Source organism: Lutjanus erythropterus, chromosome 9 (genome assembly GCF_056507025.1).
Source record: "Lutjanus erythropterus isolate fLutEry1 chromosome 9, fLutEry1.hap2, whole genome shotgun sequence".
Classification (NCBI taxonomy): Eukaryota; Metazoa; Chordata; class Actinopteri; order Lutjaniformes; family Lutjanidae; genus Lutjanus; species Lutjanus erythropterus.
In genome coordinates, this window is record NC_139325.1 from 4,073,574 (window position 1) to 4,090,470 (window position 16,897).

At 39.0% G+C, this 16,897-nt stretch overlaps 1 protein-coding gene across 3 annotated transcripts in view; it reads right to left on the bottom strand.

The window, feature by feature from the left end:
* The window catches only part of cdk14 (cyclin dependent kinase 14), a 314,716-nt gene that overhangs the window by 85,345 nt on the left and 212,474 nt on the right, over nucleotides 1-16,897 (bottom strand). For all 3 annotated transcript variants that reach the window (XM_084725970.1, XM_084725971.1, XM_084725972.1), the window contains 2 exons: nucleotides 10,890-10,953; nucleotides 459-507 (listed from right to left, as the gene is read on the bottom strand). In XM_084725970.1, coding sequence (XP_084582096.1) covers nucleotides 459-507; nucleotides 10,890-10,953 — 113 coding nt within the window. The remainder of the gene's footprint in view (nucleotides 1-458; nucleotides 508-10,889; nucleotides 10,954-16,897) is intronic.

Below are 16,897 nucleotides of genomic sequence, written 5' to 3' on the forward strand. Positions count from 1 at the left end.
TGGGTTCTAGATAAAACCTTCAGAACAAAAAACAGTTCTCAATAGAGCCCAATAGATGGGTTCTATATTAAACTCTTATAGTATAAAAAGGGTTCTCAGTAGAACTCTTGGCTGGGTTTTTGTTAGTGCTGTTGAAGGGTGGAAAGGTTTTGGATAGAACCTCTAGACATGGTTCTGGAGGTAACCATTATGCCATAGAATGGTTCTCTGTAGAATCTGTTGTAGTGGGCTCTGGTTGAAACCGTTCACAGATGGTTTAAGTATAACCCAGTAGAACTCTCCAATACCAGAAACAACAAAGAGTTTTCCTATGGGGACAAGCTGAAGAACCCTTTACAGTTCTAGGTAGCACCTTTATTTCTACGAGTGTATCACCCAGTGACAACACTACACACACTGTGTATATGCACAGACACACACACACAAATGTAAAAGTCTTATTTGAACAGTTCACTTACTTATTCCATGCTTGTCTGAGCTTCTTAGCGCTGTACACTGTGAAGCGATCTGTGAAGAGAACACAACAGACCAACAAGTCAGTTACTGATACAACACTTAGCACCTGTTTAATGTACATGTACCTCATCACATTAAAGTTACACACACACTGACCTGTTATAAAACACCTTCAAACTCCTTCATACAGCTGCATAAACCAAACTCTGTTACAGAAAATCCGGAAATCAAACGCAGTGTGTAATTTCTGCCACAACAGGTCTCTCACGTTGAAACAGTAACAAGATGTAGTTTTATGATGTTGTGAACTGGCATTGGATCATGGTAGTTATCTTCATTATGCAGATGAAAATCAATTTGACATGACACGCACAGACACCATGTTCAAGGACGACGTGATTCCTCAGTCTTACATATGTTTCCTTGTAAATTATAGCAACAGGCTGTAGGTGTAGAACACACTAATATTTAGAACATGTGCATTGTCCTGCTGATGAATACATGAAAGTGGCAGAGGACTTTTATTCTGACAAACTGCTTCGTTGAGAAGCTCACTGAATTTTACTGCATTCTATTTTAAATTGTCACGTGTTTTCTCACATAAAGAAATGCATTTGGCACAAATCCATGAATCACCAGAATGCAGGACACGTGTTCAACATAAATTTTACATATCACAGCTTTAAATGTCGCATCGGTTAACTTCAAAAATTAATATCTTACAACATCTCAAATAGTGACAGTTTTTATCTCAAGTTCAGAAAGACTCAGGCCATTATTTGAGACAGGCTTATGTTTTGTTTCATAAGTTCATTCTAATATTTTTTTTGTTGATCCTGTTTGCTATACATCCATATTTATCTGTTTCCTGGATGAATTCAACATAGCATTCCTTTCCACACCATTCATACCATCAGGGCACCTACAGAGTCATGTCATTCTCACCACACTGATGCTCTGAGTTTCTTGATTTATTTTATATAAACACTGTTTTCATTCATTGAGTATACTCTGCTGCTTCCATTTGGCTGTTTGTCCTCTAATTACTGTTAATCCACCATCAATAAATCTCAACTCTTCCCCATATTGAAAGCTTACAGTGTCTTAAAAAGCACATCCTCAAAGGCTTTTAATTTAATTACATATATGTAAGAAGAGAGAGTAAATTAAAAGCATTTACAAAAGAAGAACAATATGAGTTCATTAGTAACTGAAAACACTATTTTTGCTTAAAAGTGAAACTCTGACATGACATGACATGACATGACATGACATGACATGACATGACATAACATGACATGACACTGTATGGAAATGGAATTATGATACAATATGAGACACCAACACAGGACACACAGGGAACACACAGATGACACACAGAGTCACAGATCAGGACTGGCGCCATCCCAAATGAGTACAATGGAAACATCCATCATGTTGGATTTCCAGTGTGAGCCATGACAGAGGGGGTCAGTCCACCTCTCCTTCATTTGTTTGTCCAGTATTTAGGTCTTTTCCATTGTTTGGATACTTAATTTAAGAATTCATAATACATTTCATAAACATGGAAAGAAAATGTGCTAGTACCACCCATAACCTGATCTTACAGGAAACTTGTATTTATATTATTCATTAAAAAAAAATCACCACAATATGTGGAAAATATCATAGTGTGAACTCAACCACAGAAGCGTTTCAGCAGCGGAGCATTTAATGCTAATGCTAACAAAAAAAAAAGCTAATTCTAATGCTAACAATCTACCTCCAGGGATCAATAAATTATTTCTGACTCTGATTCTGAAATCCTGTTCAAGACTTTAACCTTACCCTGATCTAAATAATACACCTTTTCCACAGCAGCCATACTGATATGAAACATTAAACACAGCTGTTATCAGTTATACTAATTAAGGCCCAGTTTCCAGTGAACAATAGCAGCAGCCTGAGTGGAACAAAAGCCTTACAGAGTATCACTAGTAACATCTGTTTATCCTACTATTCATGTTGATGCTGCAAAAAATGGTCTATAGGATCAGTCTAAGTGTCACAAAACTCAAATAAACATGATATGGTGATTTGTCATAAATAATTATGGCATAAAATAACAATGTACCTTTTTAGAGCAGACATTTTAACTTGCTCTAGCAGGAAAAGGACAGGTGGAACTAATAACATTAACAATGTGCTGTTTAATTTAAGCTTCTGAGCCATGCAAGTGTGCTGGATCATGTTAAAGGAATGTAAGCATAATTAATGTAATTAATTACACCTGTGCTTTTCCTGCTTTGCCTAATTAAAAAGTGGGCTGGCTGTGTTAACCACACTTTAGAGATTTTTTAAAGATGACGATGGCTCAACAGGCAAACCGATTCAGATTTCACTGCAGCGTGTGTTGTTTTGTGTATGAGTTTGCCAAATTAAGGAGTGGCTCATATAATTTCAGAAATGCTGTTGAGTAATACTGCATGAGCAATGTGCTTCAGCTCCAAAGCCAGACCACATTAAATTGTCAGAATTTTGAGTGGAGTTTGGTGAGACAGTCTCTCCATATTTCCACAGCTATGTTTGTTATGCTGGGAGTGTGTGAGGCTCCACACTGCTCTCTTAATCTCTGCCAGAACTGCCATGTGGACACACAGTCGGGCCGAGCTGCCAACCGAGCGGCTACCACACAGGCTAGCCAGCCACCCAGCAAGCTAGCCCACCTCCCACACTGCCAGGCTAATCCTGCGGCCAACCGTCCAACTGTCTTTCAGCTCCGGCCTTCGGCCTGCCAGGCAGCCCACGGTGGGGCCGGTCTCCCGGTTCAGGGCCCGGGCTGGCCTGAACTGGCCGCAGCTTCCAGAGGTGAAGGCCGCCAGCCAGAGGACCCAGAAACAGGCAGAGGGAAATGACAAATCTGAACTTGTTTTTAATGCTAACAAATCAAAATGTTTGCTGCGTTCAAGGTCACTGAGCAGCATCCTGACTTCTGTCTATATTCCAGCTCCTTGTGCTTTCAAATTAAAACAGTTCCAGGTGGAACACACAACAAATTAAAGATCAAAATCTGATTTTAAAGCTACTATAAGAAGTTTTTACTTGGTTATGAAACAATTCAGTTCAATTTATTACTGATGATTCATTCTTCCTCTTGGGTTTGCTTTAATTTATAACTGAAGGACAGCCAATGACAAGCCTTGTAGGCTTTTAGTCTCCCTTGCATATTCTTGATATTGTTTTGTTTATGTTTTTTTTAATATGTGCTAAATCAAATCAAAATGAACAAGATCATCTGTGAGGAGATCTGCTATTATAATGGCCTCCACCTGGTCAGATTCTCCTCAGAATCATATTAAATGAGCCTGTGTTTACATTTTCTCAGGAAAAGCTTCACCAAGTTGTATGTTAGCTAGTCAAAAAGAAGCAGGAGGAGGTTTTTATTTAGGTCATTTTATTTTTTGACGTTATATTTTGTGGTTGTGGAGCAGACACAGGTGCCAGGATAACTTTGGGTGGGCCTTTTAATTACAAAAGTGATTCCAACTTCTAGTCTCACTTAAACAAAAATGACTGGCATCATGCTGTGAAGGGTGACTAGCACTTCCAGCTGATTATGACACTTCTAAAATCTTTTTAAAAAACAGTTTCAGTGCAGAGATAACTTATTATTTCACCGCGGCAGGTTGTATTTATTTCAAGTGGCACAGGATATTTCCTTATCCATGTTTTCCCTATGAATAAAGTAGATTAAAACATAAATTCATTAAGAAAAGTGACATTTTAATTCATTTTAATGCATTTTCATTTGATCTGCAGGGAGAGGCAGAAACGGAGCAATCTGGATAGTGGGTGAGCTACAATGACTTTTAACAGGAGAGAGAGCGTAGTGTGCTGCAGAAGACAATCAAGTCAGGCAGTAATATTCAGCTCTACCTCCTGTATTGTCTACATTTTATAAAAGTTCTAGTTTCAATGAAAAATGCATTTGCAGGTATAAAATAAGACAATGATATGCTTTTTTCATTACACCAGCCATTTTCTGCTGAACGACCACCATAGCGTGACGTGCATGTGTGAGCGTAACATGTCTGAGGCGACGAATAAAAGCCCGTTGTGATTGGTCCAGACCTCACATGTGACAACTGCCAAATAAATGTTGTCTTTTTTGCAAATGGAAACTTTTTTGTCATAAGGGTGTATTAAAATGATGATTTTAATAATTAAAAATAAAAGTTAAGAAAATATATGTTCTCCCAGTCATTTAAGATGAGCCAGATGCACAAGTGGGTGGGCCCAGGCTCATTAGGCCCACCCATAACGCTGCCCCTGTCATGGAGGTAGAAACACTACTGCCTTTGTCCACAGGGGGCAATCAACAAAATAGTAAAGTTCCTAGCTTTAACAGAAAACATATATATGGATGCCTCTCCCTCAACCATAAAGCCTCTTGACTTAGTTTGTCCGATTTCATTAATGGGGGGACAGGGGGGCTGTAATGTACATTACTTATCTATAAACACTGTCACCACATGTTCAAACTGAGCTTGAAAAACTACTTTGAAGGGTTAAAAACCTTCGAATCTCACTCCTTTTGAAGGTATTAAAAGTATAGTTTGGATGTTTTGAAGTATGGGTGTATGAGGTACTGATCTATAGTCAGTGTATTACCTGCAGTAGATGGTGGTCGACATGAGGTTTGGAGAAGCAGCATGAGTACCGGTGTAAGAAGCTAAGCAACATACTGCTGTGAAGGGGTCAGCAGCAAAGTGTGTTTTAGACACCTAAAAATCAATATCAGTTTGACTCTATGCTATATTGTATTATATATTACTATATTTTCACTGCTTTACTTTGCTGTCACACAGCCGTTACATGAGCAAAATACAGCTCCCTCCAAACCAACCAAACTCCTTTGGCAAAATCAACAGTTTCACCTCACAGAACACAGGAGTGTTGCTGGTCTACCGCTGCCTCCATCAATCACCTAGTTTGTGTTACTATGTGACTTCAGTGAAACGAGACTAACCTTTCAGAACACAAAAGTCGCACAACAGCACAAACAAAACTAACAATCAAGGCAGTGATATACCAGCAACTCCTCTGTTCTGTGGAGTAAAATCACTGTTTTTGCCAACTGAGTCTGGTGGCTTTGGAGAGAGCGATATTTAACTAATAAAATGGTGGTTTCCCATCAGAAAAAAATCAGACACCGGCGAAAATATGACCCCGTCAGGACTCCGTCCACAGCAGTACATTGCTGAGCTTCCTGCAGTGATACTCCTGCTGCTTCTCCAAACTGAGGGCCCATGAACCCCACTTCAAACAAGCAAACTATAATTTTAAGGCAGTATACTGACTTTTAGTTGCCATTTACTGTTTTCTTCAATCTGGTTCTAGTCTATGCTCGTACTGCATGCACAGCGAAACTCTTTAGCTGTTTCCAACTTTTCATCTAATTCATATATATGAACATCATTTGCTCTAATTCTGTCTCTTACATGTAATTAATTGTTTTCCCCTAAAGGTAGAATCCGTTGCATTACTCTGAGCTGTCCTAAACGCACCAGAAAGACAGCTGATTGCTGAGTCTCATTTCCAGGATGTCAAATGCCATAGTTGTGGGTTGGTAAAGAGTTCCAAGCAGCAAAATAATGAGAAATACAGGCAGAGGGCAGGATCTCTGCATATACAGACACCACCACATACTTCTAGTGGATCATAATTCATGAATAAAAGGGATCATGTTTCAGAGTCTCGACATTTTTTAGGGAAAATGTTTCGTATTATGGCTTCAAATTTACCTGGATACGATCTGGATGCATCGTCTATTTAGTTACAAAACAGTATTACATAATAACCATGAAACATGAATGATGACTGAGGGAAACGAGGGTCATAATAAAGATTTGGTTTATAGATAAGGTGATCTAGCTTGGAATGTGGTGCAAAAGTCTGACCTGAGATATCAATAAGTCAGACTGTGGCGGGGGAGAGCTAAAGCGAGATATGACTGGAAATGAGGAGGTATCTGTGGAATCTTTTCATAACCACAAAAATGCAAAAAATAAGTGGCGCCTCCACTCTGAGGTCAAGCCACAGTGTCGTGTCTGAAACCCAAACTTCCAAGAAAAATGATGTACTGCAAAAGGCTGGGGCGAGAGAACTCTGACGGAAAGTTTGATCCGTACGGACATAAGAGTGAAACCGTGATGAACCCTGAGCAGAGGAGTGATACACACACTGTGTGTCGGCTCGGCTCAGGGGAGATCAGTGCCGTGGAAACTTCTCCTCGATCGCAGGGAGGGTTTCCACACTGAGGCAACACTGCCATCTGCTGCTCACTGCAGCCTCTGCAGTGCTGTGGTCAAAACTGTCCTCTCCTTTAATCAATATCAGGCTTCTGGAATATTTTAAAGAACTCAGCTTGGATTCAACAAATTGTTTAAATAAACAGAGAATAATATCCATCCAGTGAACTCCTCAGATTAATATTCAGTTTGACAGGAACTTTTATTTGTATATAAATATGTTATATATATTTACTCACTAATGAGCAGTGGTGGAGCACTGAAACTCTGTACTCAAGTACAAGTACCATTACATTACTAAAATATTACTCCGTTACAAGTAAAAGTACTGGTGGTAGAGCAATACTTAAGTAAAAGTTTTTTGCATCTCTCCAAGTCTTCTTCTTTTAGGATAATTGAAAATGCTAACAATCGATTAATAATTAATAATGTATAAGACACATAACATGTTTTTTGCATTTTCTTTGCTATTAACTTTTTTGCAATTTTGCAGTTTTGTTGTGTGATTTTTTTTTCCAGATTTTAAGTTTTAGTTTCCTTATTCAACAAATGTCTCTAGACTATTGATTAAATATTCATGGGTAGTTTTAATTGGTTGAATTCTTGATTCTGATTAATCAATAAATCATTAATATCCTTACTCCAAACTTGTGCTGCTGTTATACAAGGTTTGTAAAGTATTATAATGCTTTATACCTCCATGCCAAAGTCCCCACAGTGTTTAAAAAAAGAAACTGAATCCTGGGCTACACAGCCTATAATAACCACAAGAACTTAAGTCATCTATAAAGACATGTAGAGAAAGATTTATAATGCACCATAAAGTATTATGAATGTGTATAACGCTTCATAGAAATTGTTGCCAAGCTTTTTTGTTTGTTTTTTAAAATCTAGTTTGAAATTGGTCATTCAAACTATCAGTATGTCATCTGATGTTTTTATTTATTTCTATTCACTTCTCATTTTAAGTACATTTGATCTCTTTTCTTAATTCAATTTGCTCTGTTGGTATTTTTAATTTATTGTAATTTAGAGTTATGAAAAATGCCAGTGAAAGTTTAATGCTTTAGTGTCCTTAAGTTATTTGGGATTTTAAATATATTTAAATAATTCCAGTACTGGTTGGGCCTTAACTCAAACAACACAGGAGCATTTATGTGCATTAACATCAGATCTAGAGCCGTAACTAATGATTACTTTCATTCCTGATTAATCTGTCAGTTATTTTCTCCATTAACTGATCAGCTGTTTGGTTTGTAAAATGTCAGAAAATGGTGAAAAATGTTGATCATTATTTTCCAAAACCCAATATGACATCCTCAAATGTGTGTGTGTTGTTTTTTTTTTTGTCCACAACCCAAAGATATTCAGTTTATTGTCACAGAGGAGTAAAGAAACCAGAAAATATTCATGTTTGAGAAGCTGCAATCAAAGAATGACTCATAATGATTAATAGCTGTAGCTCTGATCAGATCATAATTCAGTTAAATTGAATGTTTTTTTCTCTGTTGTCGTTGTGAGGCTCTCAGATGCTTTATGAGCACCACCATGTGGTTAAGATTTACAGATCATCTCTGGTAACATCTCACTCTTCCTGTGTTTGTTCAAAGTGCAGCCATAATATCATCAGATCTGCACACATCACAGATGCAATGCTGGGAGGCTAGACCCAGGCTGTGTGTGTGTGTGTGTGTGTGTGTGTGTGTGTGTGTGTGTGTGTGTGTGTGTGTGTGTGTGTGTGTGTGTGTGTGTGTGTGTCTGTGGCTCAGACAGCTGCACAGCTGTTCCACACAGTGTGTGTGAGGCAAACAAGAGCCAACTGTCGCCATGGCCACAGGATGAGAGATTACATTTGTATGTGTTGTGTGTGTGCATGTGACCATGGGAGTCACCCCAGTTGGTCCCTAATTGGCCACTGGAGATACGGCGGCCGGGTCACACGGCTCTGTGATGCCTCGCTGCCCTGCACCATCACTCTACCCCTCTTTATGTCCATCTTCGCCTGTCCCCTCTCCTCCACTCCAGCTCTTCTTCCCTCCATAAGCTAACACTAATCTGCAGTCCCTCTATTCATGTTCCCTCTAAAAAGCCCTAATGAGCTCCCAGAGGGCACGGCTGCCCTGGCAGAGCTGTCACCCCCTCACCTCCTCCTCCTCCTCCTCCTCCTCCTGCTGCTGCTGCTGCTGCTGATGCTGATGCTCTGGCTGCATTAATGGAGTACAGTGAGCTCTACACTGTCCCTATGGTTCATTTTGATGGTCAGGTTTGAAGTACTGAGTATATAATCAAATGTGACCCTGGCAGATGATTGGCTCTGGTACCCAATGTTAACATGCTAGCAAACAGGTTGAGTAGATTTTGCAGCTTTATTCAATAACTGTAAATGCTGAAGTATTAGCATAAAACCTAGTGGCATTCAACATTGTGTATGCTAAAATGTTAGCATAAAGTCTGGTGGTATTCAACCCTGTGTGGGCTAAGGTATTAGCCTCAAGCCTGGTGTTATTCAACATTGTGTATGCTAAAGCGTTAGCATAAACCCTGGTGGTATTCAACCCTGTGTGGGCTAAGGTATTAGCCTCAAGCCTGGTGTTATTCAACATTGTGTATGCTAAAGCGTTAGCATAAACCCTGGTGGTATTCAACATTATGTATGCTAACATTATGTATGCTAAAGTGTAAGCCTGGTGGTATTCAACCCTGTGTGGGCTAAAGTATTAGCCTCAAGCCTGGTGTTATTCAACATTGTGTATGCTAAACTGTTAGCATAAAGCTTGGTGGTAGTGGTATTCAACATTGTGTATGCTAAAGTGTTAGCATAAATGACAACACTTTATCATGTAGTACAATGTAAAGTGTTGAGTAAAAATAGGCTCCATGCAGAATTTTGACTTTTATATGAACTATTCAGTATAATGTTCACTAAAAAAAAAGGCTTCATGCTAACCCTTTAGGCAAGGCAAGGGAAGGCGCCTTTATTTATAGAGCACATTTCATTCAGAAGAAACTCAGTGAAACAGGAAAGGCAGGCGGGACATGACATTGGAAGGAATTTGATTTGGCATATGAAGTACCATGCTGTGGTTAGCTAACTAATGAACCTTAGCTCAGTGCCATTAGAAACTCTAGATTAATTCATGGGTGGATATTGTGATTTTTATTGGCTAAAATTTGTTGTTTCAAGCTTTTGTAAGCACGTCGTACTTTGCAGGGAGAAAACATGATGGGATTTTAATATAAGAATGCAAATGAATTTGTTTATTAATTGACTATATTTTTAGATAGATGCACAATATAAGGCATTAGATGTGATCTAAAGCAGGAGTTCCCAACCTTTTTTCCTTGGAGCCCCCTATTTGTATCAATGTTGACACCCTCTCCCCAAATATGAAGTTAACTGATTAAAAGTGGATTAACTGATAATTAATCAATAGTCATCAAAATCATAACTAACATTTGACTTTATTTTGTTTGGCAGAGACATTCATGGATAAGGAAACTTAAAATTAAACTTAAAACAAGAAAAAAATGATAAAAAAAACATGTTTTATAACTTAGTAATTATCAATGATTCATCAGTTAATCAATTGCTAGCTTTTTCAAATATTGGTTAAGGAAAATGCACTAATGTGTGACCCTTAAAGGAAGCCAAGTCTACTTACAGACATGTGACACATTTTGAAACGTGAAACTTTCTGTCACAAATCATAATTTTGGTTGACAGCGGCACAATAACATCTAATTTAATGAATGGATGAAGAGGTGAAATAATTGTTAGTATATGAAAATGTCTTTTAACCACAGCTGTATGTTGCTGGAAAAGCTTGAAAATGCACCTGGCTGAAAAGTGCTACAGTTTGATTTAGAAAAGATCTAGGAACCCTGAAATTGTGATTTTAGTTAACATGTGCAAATCTGATTTTGAGGACCTCAGAGCAAACAAAGTCTTGGGGACGCCCTGTGATTTCTGGTGACCCCCACTAAGGCGGGCTTTGACCCCCAGAGAACCAATGATCTAAAGGGTTAAAAAAGTACTGAACAACTTTAAGTATGTTCAGTTTAGTGAAGGTTAAATACATTAGTCAGGATTTACAGCATGAATAAGAGTCATTGCATGTGAAAGGTCACTATAAAATTTCTCACCTGGTTTGAAGTGAGGCAGAGAGTTAACACCAGGCCAGGTATCCTCAGATGGGGTGCCAAGGACCTGAAATAAATCAAACAAAAAATTAATGGGGTGGAGAGGTGGAGACAGACTCCAGTTCTTATTTAAAGTCCAGTTTCCAATCCTCATTGTGTCAATCTGGTTTAGTGGACAAACATATCCGGGTAGTTAACATAAGATCACAGCAGAGCGATCATAAATAAATGACAATGATAGAACAGAGGAGGGAGACAAAATAATTAATCAAGTACATCACCACATCAATTAATCACAAGTTCAAAGCAGAGAACTACAGAACTTGTAGGCTAACAGAGAGACTGAGCACTGTGATTGGCTGCATGACAAACTTGAAGTTCCAGCATGAAGACATTCCACTGCTTGTGCAATAGTCATGATTAGTGCATCTTTTATGGAGAGGCTGGCTGAGTTCTCACGCATGCAGCCGGGGTTTATGATGACAGAACCCAGGGCAGCGGACATGCCTTCCACATGATCCATCACAGCTAAGCAGCATAATAGTTTCCAGATTGGCCCGTTGTCTCTGATCTGCAGCACGCTCTGCTGCAGTACAGTACAGCGTAACTGCTCAGGGAACTGCAACTTAAGAGCACAGTGCATGCAAACACTGGCTGGGTATAAATTTGTTTCAGGTGCCTCTCCCCGAGAGACAAAGAAACAGAAAATGAAATCAAAGTTTGGGGGAATCACAGAGTATTTCCATGACGGAGGATCTGGACCACAGGCGCGAATAAGCCAGAAATGATGTGGCATGACTGAACGGAAATTTAATGGAAAGCAGAGGAAATTTTCAAAAGGTCACAGTCTTGTTTATCTTATGTTGGCCTGTTAACTGACTCAAATGTCAGTCATAGTTGATGTAACAACAAAACAGTGCCACTAGAGGGCAGTAAAGCACCACAAGCCTGACCTCAGTGGGACTTCAATAAAAACAGTCAAGAAAATCTGCAAACCCAGACACTGAACACCTTTCAAAAGGTTCTGAGAGACTATGATTAATTATTCAAACACACAACAACATACCTGACACAGGCTAATCTTCAACGTGCAAGATTCAATACTTCAATCAGGTGTATTAACATCAATCTGTGTGCAACAGAAGTATTCCCTCTGTGCAATGATGGAAATTCAACTGCCAAGTCTCCTTATATTGTTTATACTGTTCCTATTTTTATTTTTAGATTTCCTCTGTTAAAACTGTATATTTGTATATTTCCTCTTGCTATTTGTCTATATTTTATTTTTTACATTTTTTTATTGATGCTTCTTTATATTTTTGCTCTTCACTTTGCTGCTGTTAATTTCCTTGTCATGAGACTAATAAAGGAATATCTTATCTTATCTTATCTTATCTTATCTTATCTTATCTTATCTTATCTTATCTTATGCTAACGTAAAGGCAACTAGTGAAGCAGGCAACATGACTGCATTAGTGACAGAAGTTATTACCACTGGTTTCTGTTATCAAAGCTCTTGACTACTAGTGCATCTAAGGACATGATAATATATGATAATAAGCCGCTGATGGCAAAAGATAAAATTGAGATTATATGGGAGATTATACAATGCTTCTGTTGCTTCAACAGTGTTTTCCTTTGATGTAGAACATTTCTCCCAAGAGTTAATCCAAATGCAGCATGTTTTTGATTGTGTGTTGTTTTGAGCAGCTGACATGTAAGTTAAATAAATAAAACATAAGATAGCATGTTCTTTGACACAACCTGTCCTCCCCTTTCCTCCCACATGTAATACATTGATCAGGGATAACATTATGACCACCTGTCTAATATTGTGTTGGTTCCCCTGTTGCTGCCAAAACAGCCCTGACCTGTCGAGGCATGGACTCCACTAGACCCCTGAAGATGTGCTGTGGTATCTGTCACCAAGATGTTAGCAGCAGATCCTTTAAGTCCTGGAAGTTTAACTGATTTTAAATGCCTGCACAGATAGACTTTGCACATACACATTTTTATGCTATGTGTATATGTGTATAGTGGTAAAGCCATTTCCTTAATTTGCTTGTTTCTGTCTATGTCTTTCCTGAAGCTGCAGACCTTCTTTTTTTTTAAACTCAGAATTTGGCAGGCACATTGTAGTATAGGGAGTGACTGACAGGGGTGGTAATCAAGAACTGGTTCCAGACGAGAACCGTGACAAATGGTCTAACTCACTGGAATCAGATGCCTCCAAGTCGATCAGTTCTTCCATCCATGCTGGCATCAGTTTCTAACAGTTGTGCATCAACATCCAGCAAGTTTCAAAGTTGCTATCACAACAAGTAACACAAATTCAACCAGTCGCTGTGAATTCTGCACAACCTTGCAAGTTTTTTTTCAATCAGTGCCCCTTGACCAATCATCATAGCTTCCTGCAGTTCCACCAATCAAAGCAGTTCCCCGAGCAAACATCATACATGTATGTTTCAATGAACCGGCTCAATGTTTTTAGTATTTTTCCTGTATTTTTATTTTGTCACAGGCACTGCAAAGAACACAAGGTTTGTCATTGATGTTTATCAATGTTTTGTACACTTAAATATATTACAAATTCTATAATTTTGTGCTTGATTGAGTTTGAGCTCCAAAAAGATGTTGCTTCTTTGTGAAATATCCCCCAGTTTCAATTCTTCATTTACAAATAAAACAGATTTTGTTAGAATTTTTGTCATTTTGCTCAGAAGACTCAGAACAAAATGTGATTTTATTTTTACCAGAACAAAATTTGCAACTTGTCATGTGCTCACGCAACTGCATTGCAAAAAACACCTAAAAATACTGCAACGTGCACAGGTTTTTTAGAAAAGCTGCCGTGCAATCAGGCATTTTAGGCTGCAACAATCCCCAAAAAAGCCTGTGAAATCCTGGAGAGACTGATTATCCTGCAGGACAACCAAGAAACAAAATGACAAAACTTCACAGCTACAGAGGATCTTGATCTGACTGCACTTCACTTTATATTGTTCATGTTGACACTTTAAAACCTGCTGAAAGTTCTCCTGCATTGCTTCTGTGTGGCCTCATGGCTCAGTGGTCAGTATACTGTCACCTCCTGAGTGCAGTCTTCCTCTGTTTTTGCATACTTATTCCATATCTGTGTGGGTTTTCTTTCTGTGAATACCTGCCACTGCTCCACCACCAACATGCCCAGACAGCAAGAAGGGGTCTGTGGACGATTGTCAAGGGCAGATACCAAAAATAACACTCACTCCACAGAGGTGAAGCAGGGGAAGGAGGAGGAAATGGAGACTTTGAGGAGAGTTTGTCGACTGTCTGATGCATTAGTGTTACATCAAGCTGGATCGTAAGAGGACGGGTGAGTCCTCTGCAGACAGGGGTGGGCTGGATGAGTGATGAGAGAGGAGGAAAGGTTGCGGGAGTGTTACAGGGGGGTTGATCTGGGGGGGAATGAGGGGACATGTGAGTGAGCGGATCTCAATCTGCTCCACAGAGCAGGAATCAGTCTGCATTATTGATGGAAAGGTTCAGTGGCCTTTGAAGTGAGGAGAGGGAGCGCTGAGTGGAGGTGGTGTCTGTGCCTGGGTGTGAATGTCAAAGTCTTTATGAGGACATCAGAGGAAGGGGTGGGGGGAGATGGGGGGTACAGCAGTACAGCTGGTGGTGACAGAGCTGAAACATCACGGCACACACTGACAGACGCAATGACACCAGCTTACTTAGACCCAGTGTGTTAGATCAGACAGTGGTGGGTTTTCGGTTGTTTTGCCTTGATCTCATTTGAAATATGATAATAAGTATAAAGTACTGAGTCAACCACCTGACCTCAGTCTGAGTGATCATGTGCATCACTTACTGAAGGTAAAAGTCCCCAAAACATGTAAGAAGTGAAGATATCTGCAGTCCTGACCTATCAGAGTATCAGAGTGTCTCCATACTGCTCAGTGCTGCTCAATATGCCATTCACTTTTGCATGCACAGCATCACAACACACACACACACACACACACACACACACACACACACACACACTAACACAGGTCAGTGCATGTGAACTATCCCTTTAAACGCAAAACAAACTGCTCAGTCCTCAGCATGTCTCACAATCTCACATCAGCACAAGTTCAAATGTTTTTTTTTTCCAGACATAGACACTATCAAAAATTCAGAAATATCTAATCCTTATTTTCGCGATCTTATCCAGTGTAGCGACACAGAAAATAAGCAGCTTCAGCAGCACTATGTTTTACATAATATTAAACTGAATATCACTATTTTTGGACACTTTATAGACCAAACAAAGTGGATTCTGGGGAATGAAGTGTCGACTTGCTGAGAATGAATAGTGTTAACTTCAGCTGATTCAGGAAATTAAGTGATTTGTGGATTCATACTTTTTGCATGCTTTTTAATCTCTGGGCTCGGAGGAATGTTTCAAGTCAAAAGGCTTAAGTTTGAGCTCAGTAACAAGTTACTGGTGTTAAAGTCCAAGTGGAGTTGTGAGTCTTTTTTATTTGATTTTGTCGTCCAAGTCTGACTCTAGTCCAAGCCATGTGACTCGAGTCCTCACCTCTTTTTTTGCATATTGAAACTGTGTTGTGAAAACTGAATTTAAGCAAATAAAACAACAACAAAACAAAAAAAATAACTTGTTCAGTTACATCCTGTCGCCTGATACTGGGTGAACATGTATAAAACATCTGATGTTAAGATGATCACCCATGAATTAAACTCTGGAGTCAGCACTGAACATCACTTTGTTTTTATTTCAAATCTCACACGCTGGAGTCGAGCCAACACATCAGAACCGTCACTGTCACACTTCTTCTTCACTGCACTACATCTTCACTTGTTTTCTTCAGCAGTGTTGAGCTAATGACTATAATTTTGAAAAATCTTGACACAGTGATGGATGAACTTAAAGAAGCTGCAGCACAATAACAAAATATATAATCCTGCAGGGTTTGTCACAGACATGTCAGTAGTTAGTTATAATGCCGCAGCGATCACGCCTGTTAATATCAAACCTGCTATTTGACCAAGCTGCAGCAGGACTTAAATTACATATTACCCACATCACATCCTAATGGTTATAATTATAGGCCTTCAAACAGGCCTTTAATTAAATCATCTCAGGGGTATTTTTCACAGTTTTCATGACTCAGATGCTCGAGTTCACTTCTTACACTGACTGACTGGTCTGGAGGTGCAGAGGCGGGTGCTGGAGGGAGTCGGTTACATTTGAACCCTCCTCTAGATTTCTTTTTTTTTTTAAATTAAACTTTACTGAAACACATACGAAAGTGTATGAAAGGTAACCAAGAATATATCCTGGGTAAAGAACATGTTAGTGGGACTAGGACAGAGGTCAGCAACCTTCTGGCTGAAAAAGAAAATAAAAGACAAGTCCATCTGGAGTCGTACCAAGTAAATTATCTATTTTCATTTGAGATCTTCTGTTTTTTGGATTCGGCATAGTTGACCTAGGGAGGCATGAGACTAGCCACCAACCAAATTTAAAATAAAAGGAGATGAACCACCCATTTTTACAACTGGAAAATGTAAGATAAAAAACTTATTTTTGTCCAAGTCACAGGGAGCCACTGGACAGGAGCAAAAGAACATGTGACTCAGGATCCCTGTACCTGGATGATGAAGCATGTTTTATGTTTAAACAGCTTTTTGGTTGGGACACAAGCTATAGATAAAATGTACATGACATGGATAGTCCTCTCAGGAATGTTTGGCTTCTTGCTTTTAAATTTTCATGTATAAAATCCAGTTGACAAATATGATAATGAAGTGAAGCTGAAAGTGAGAGCTCCTGACATATTCAGTGAATCCAAGTTTTATCCAAAGTAAAGCAATTGTAGACAGATATGATTAATTAATCATGACTTCAACACTCATTTATCATCCTCTATATACTTTAGAAAACTTTTTCAGTCGCCAACTCCTCATCAGCCAGCTGTCGTATTTACAGAAGGCCCTGAAGTACTCTCTGCATGTTTAGG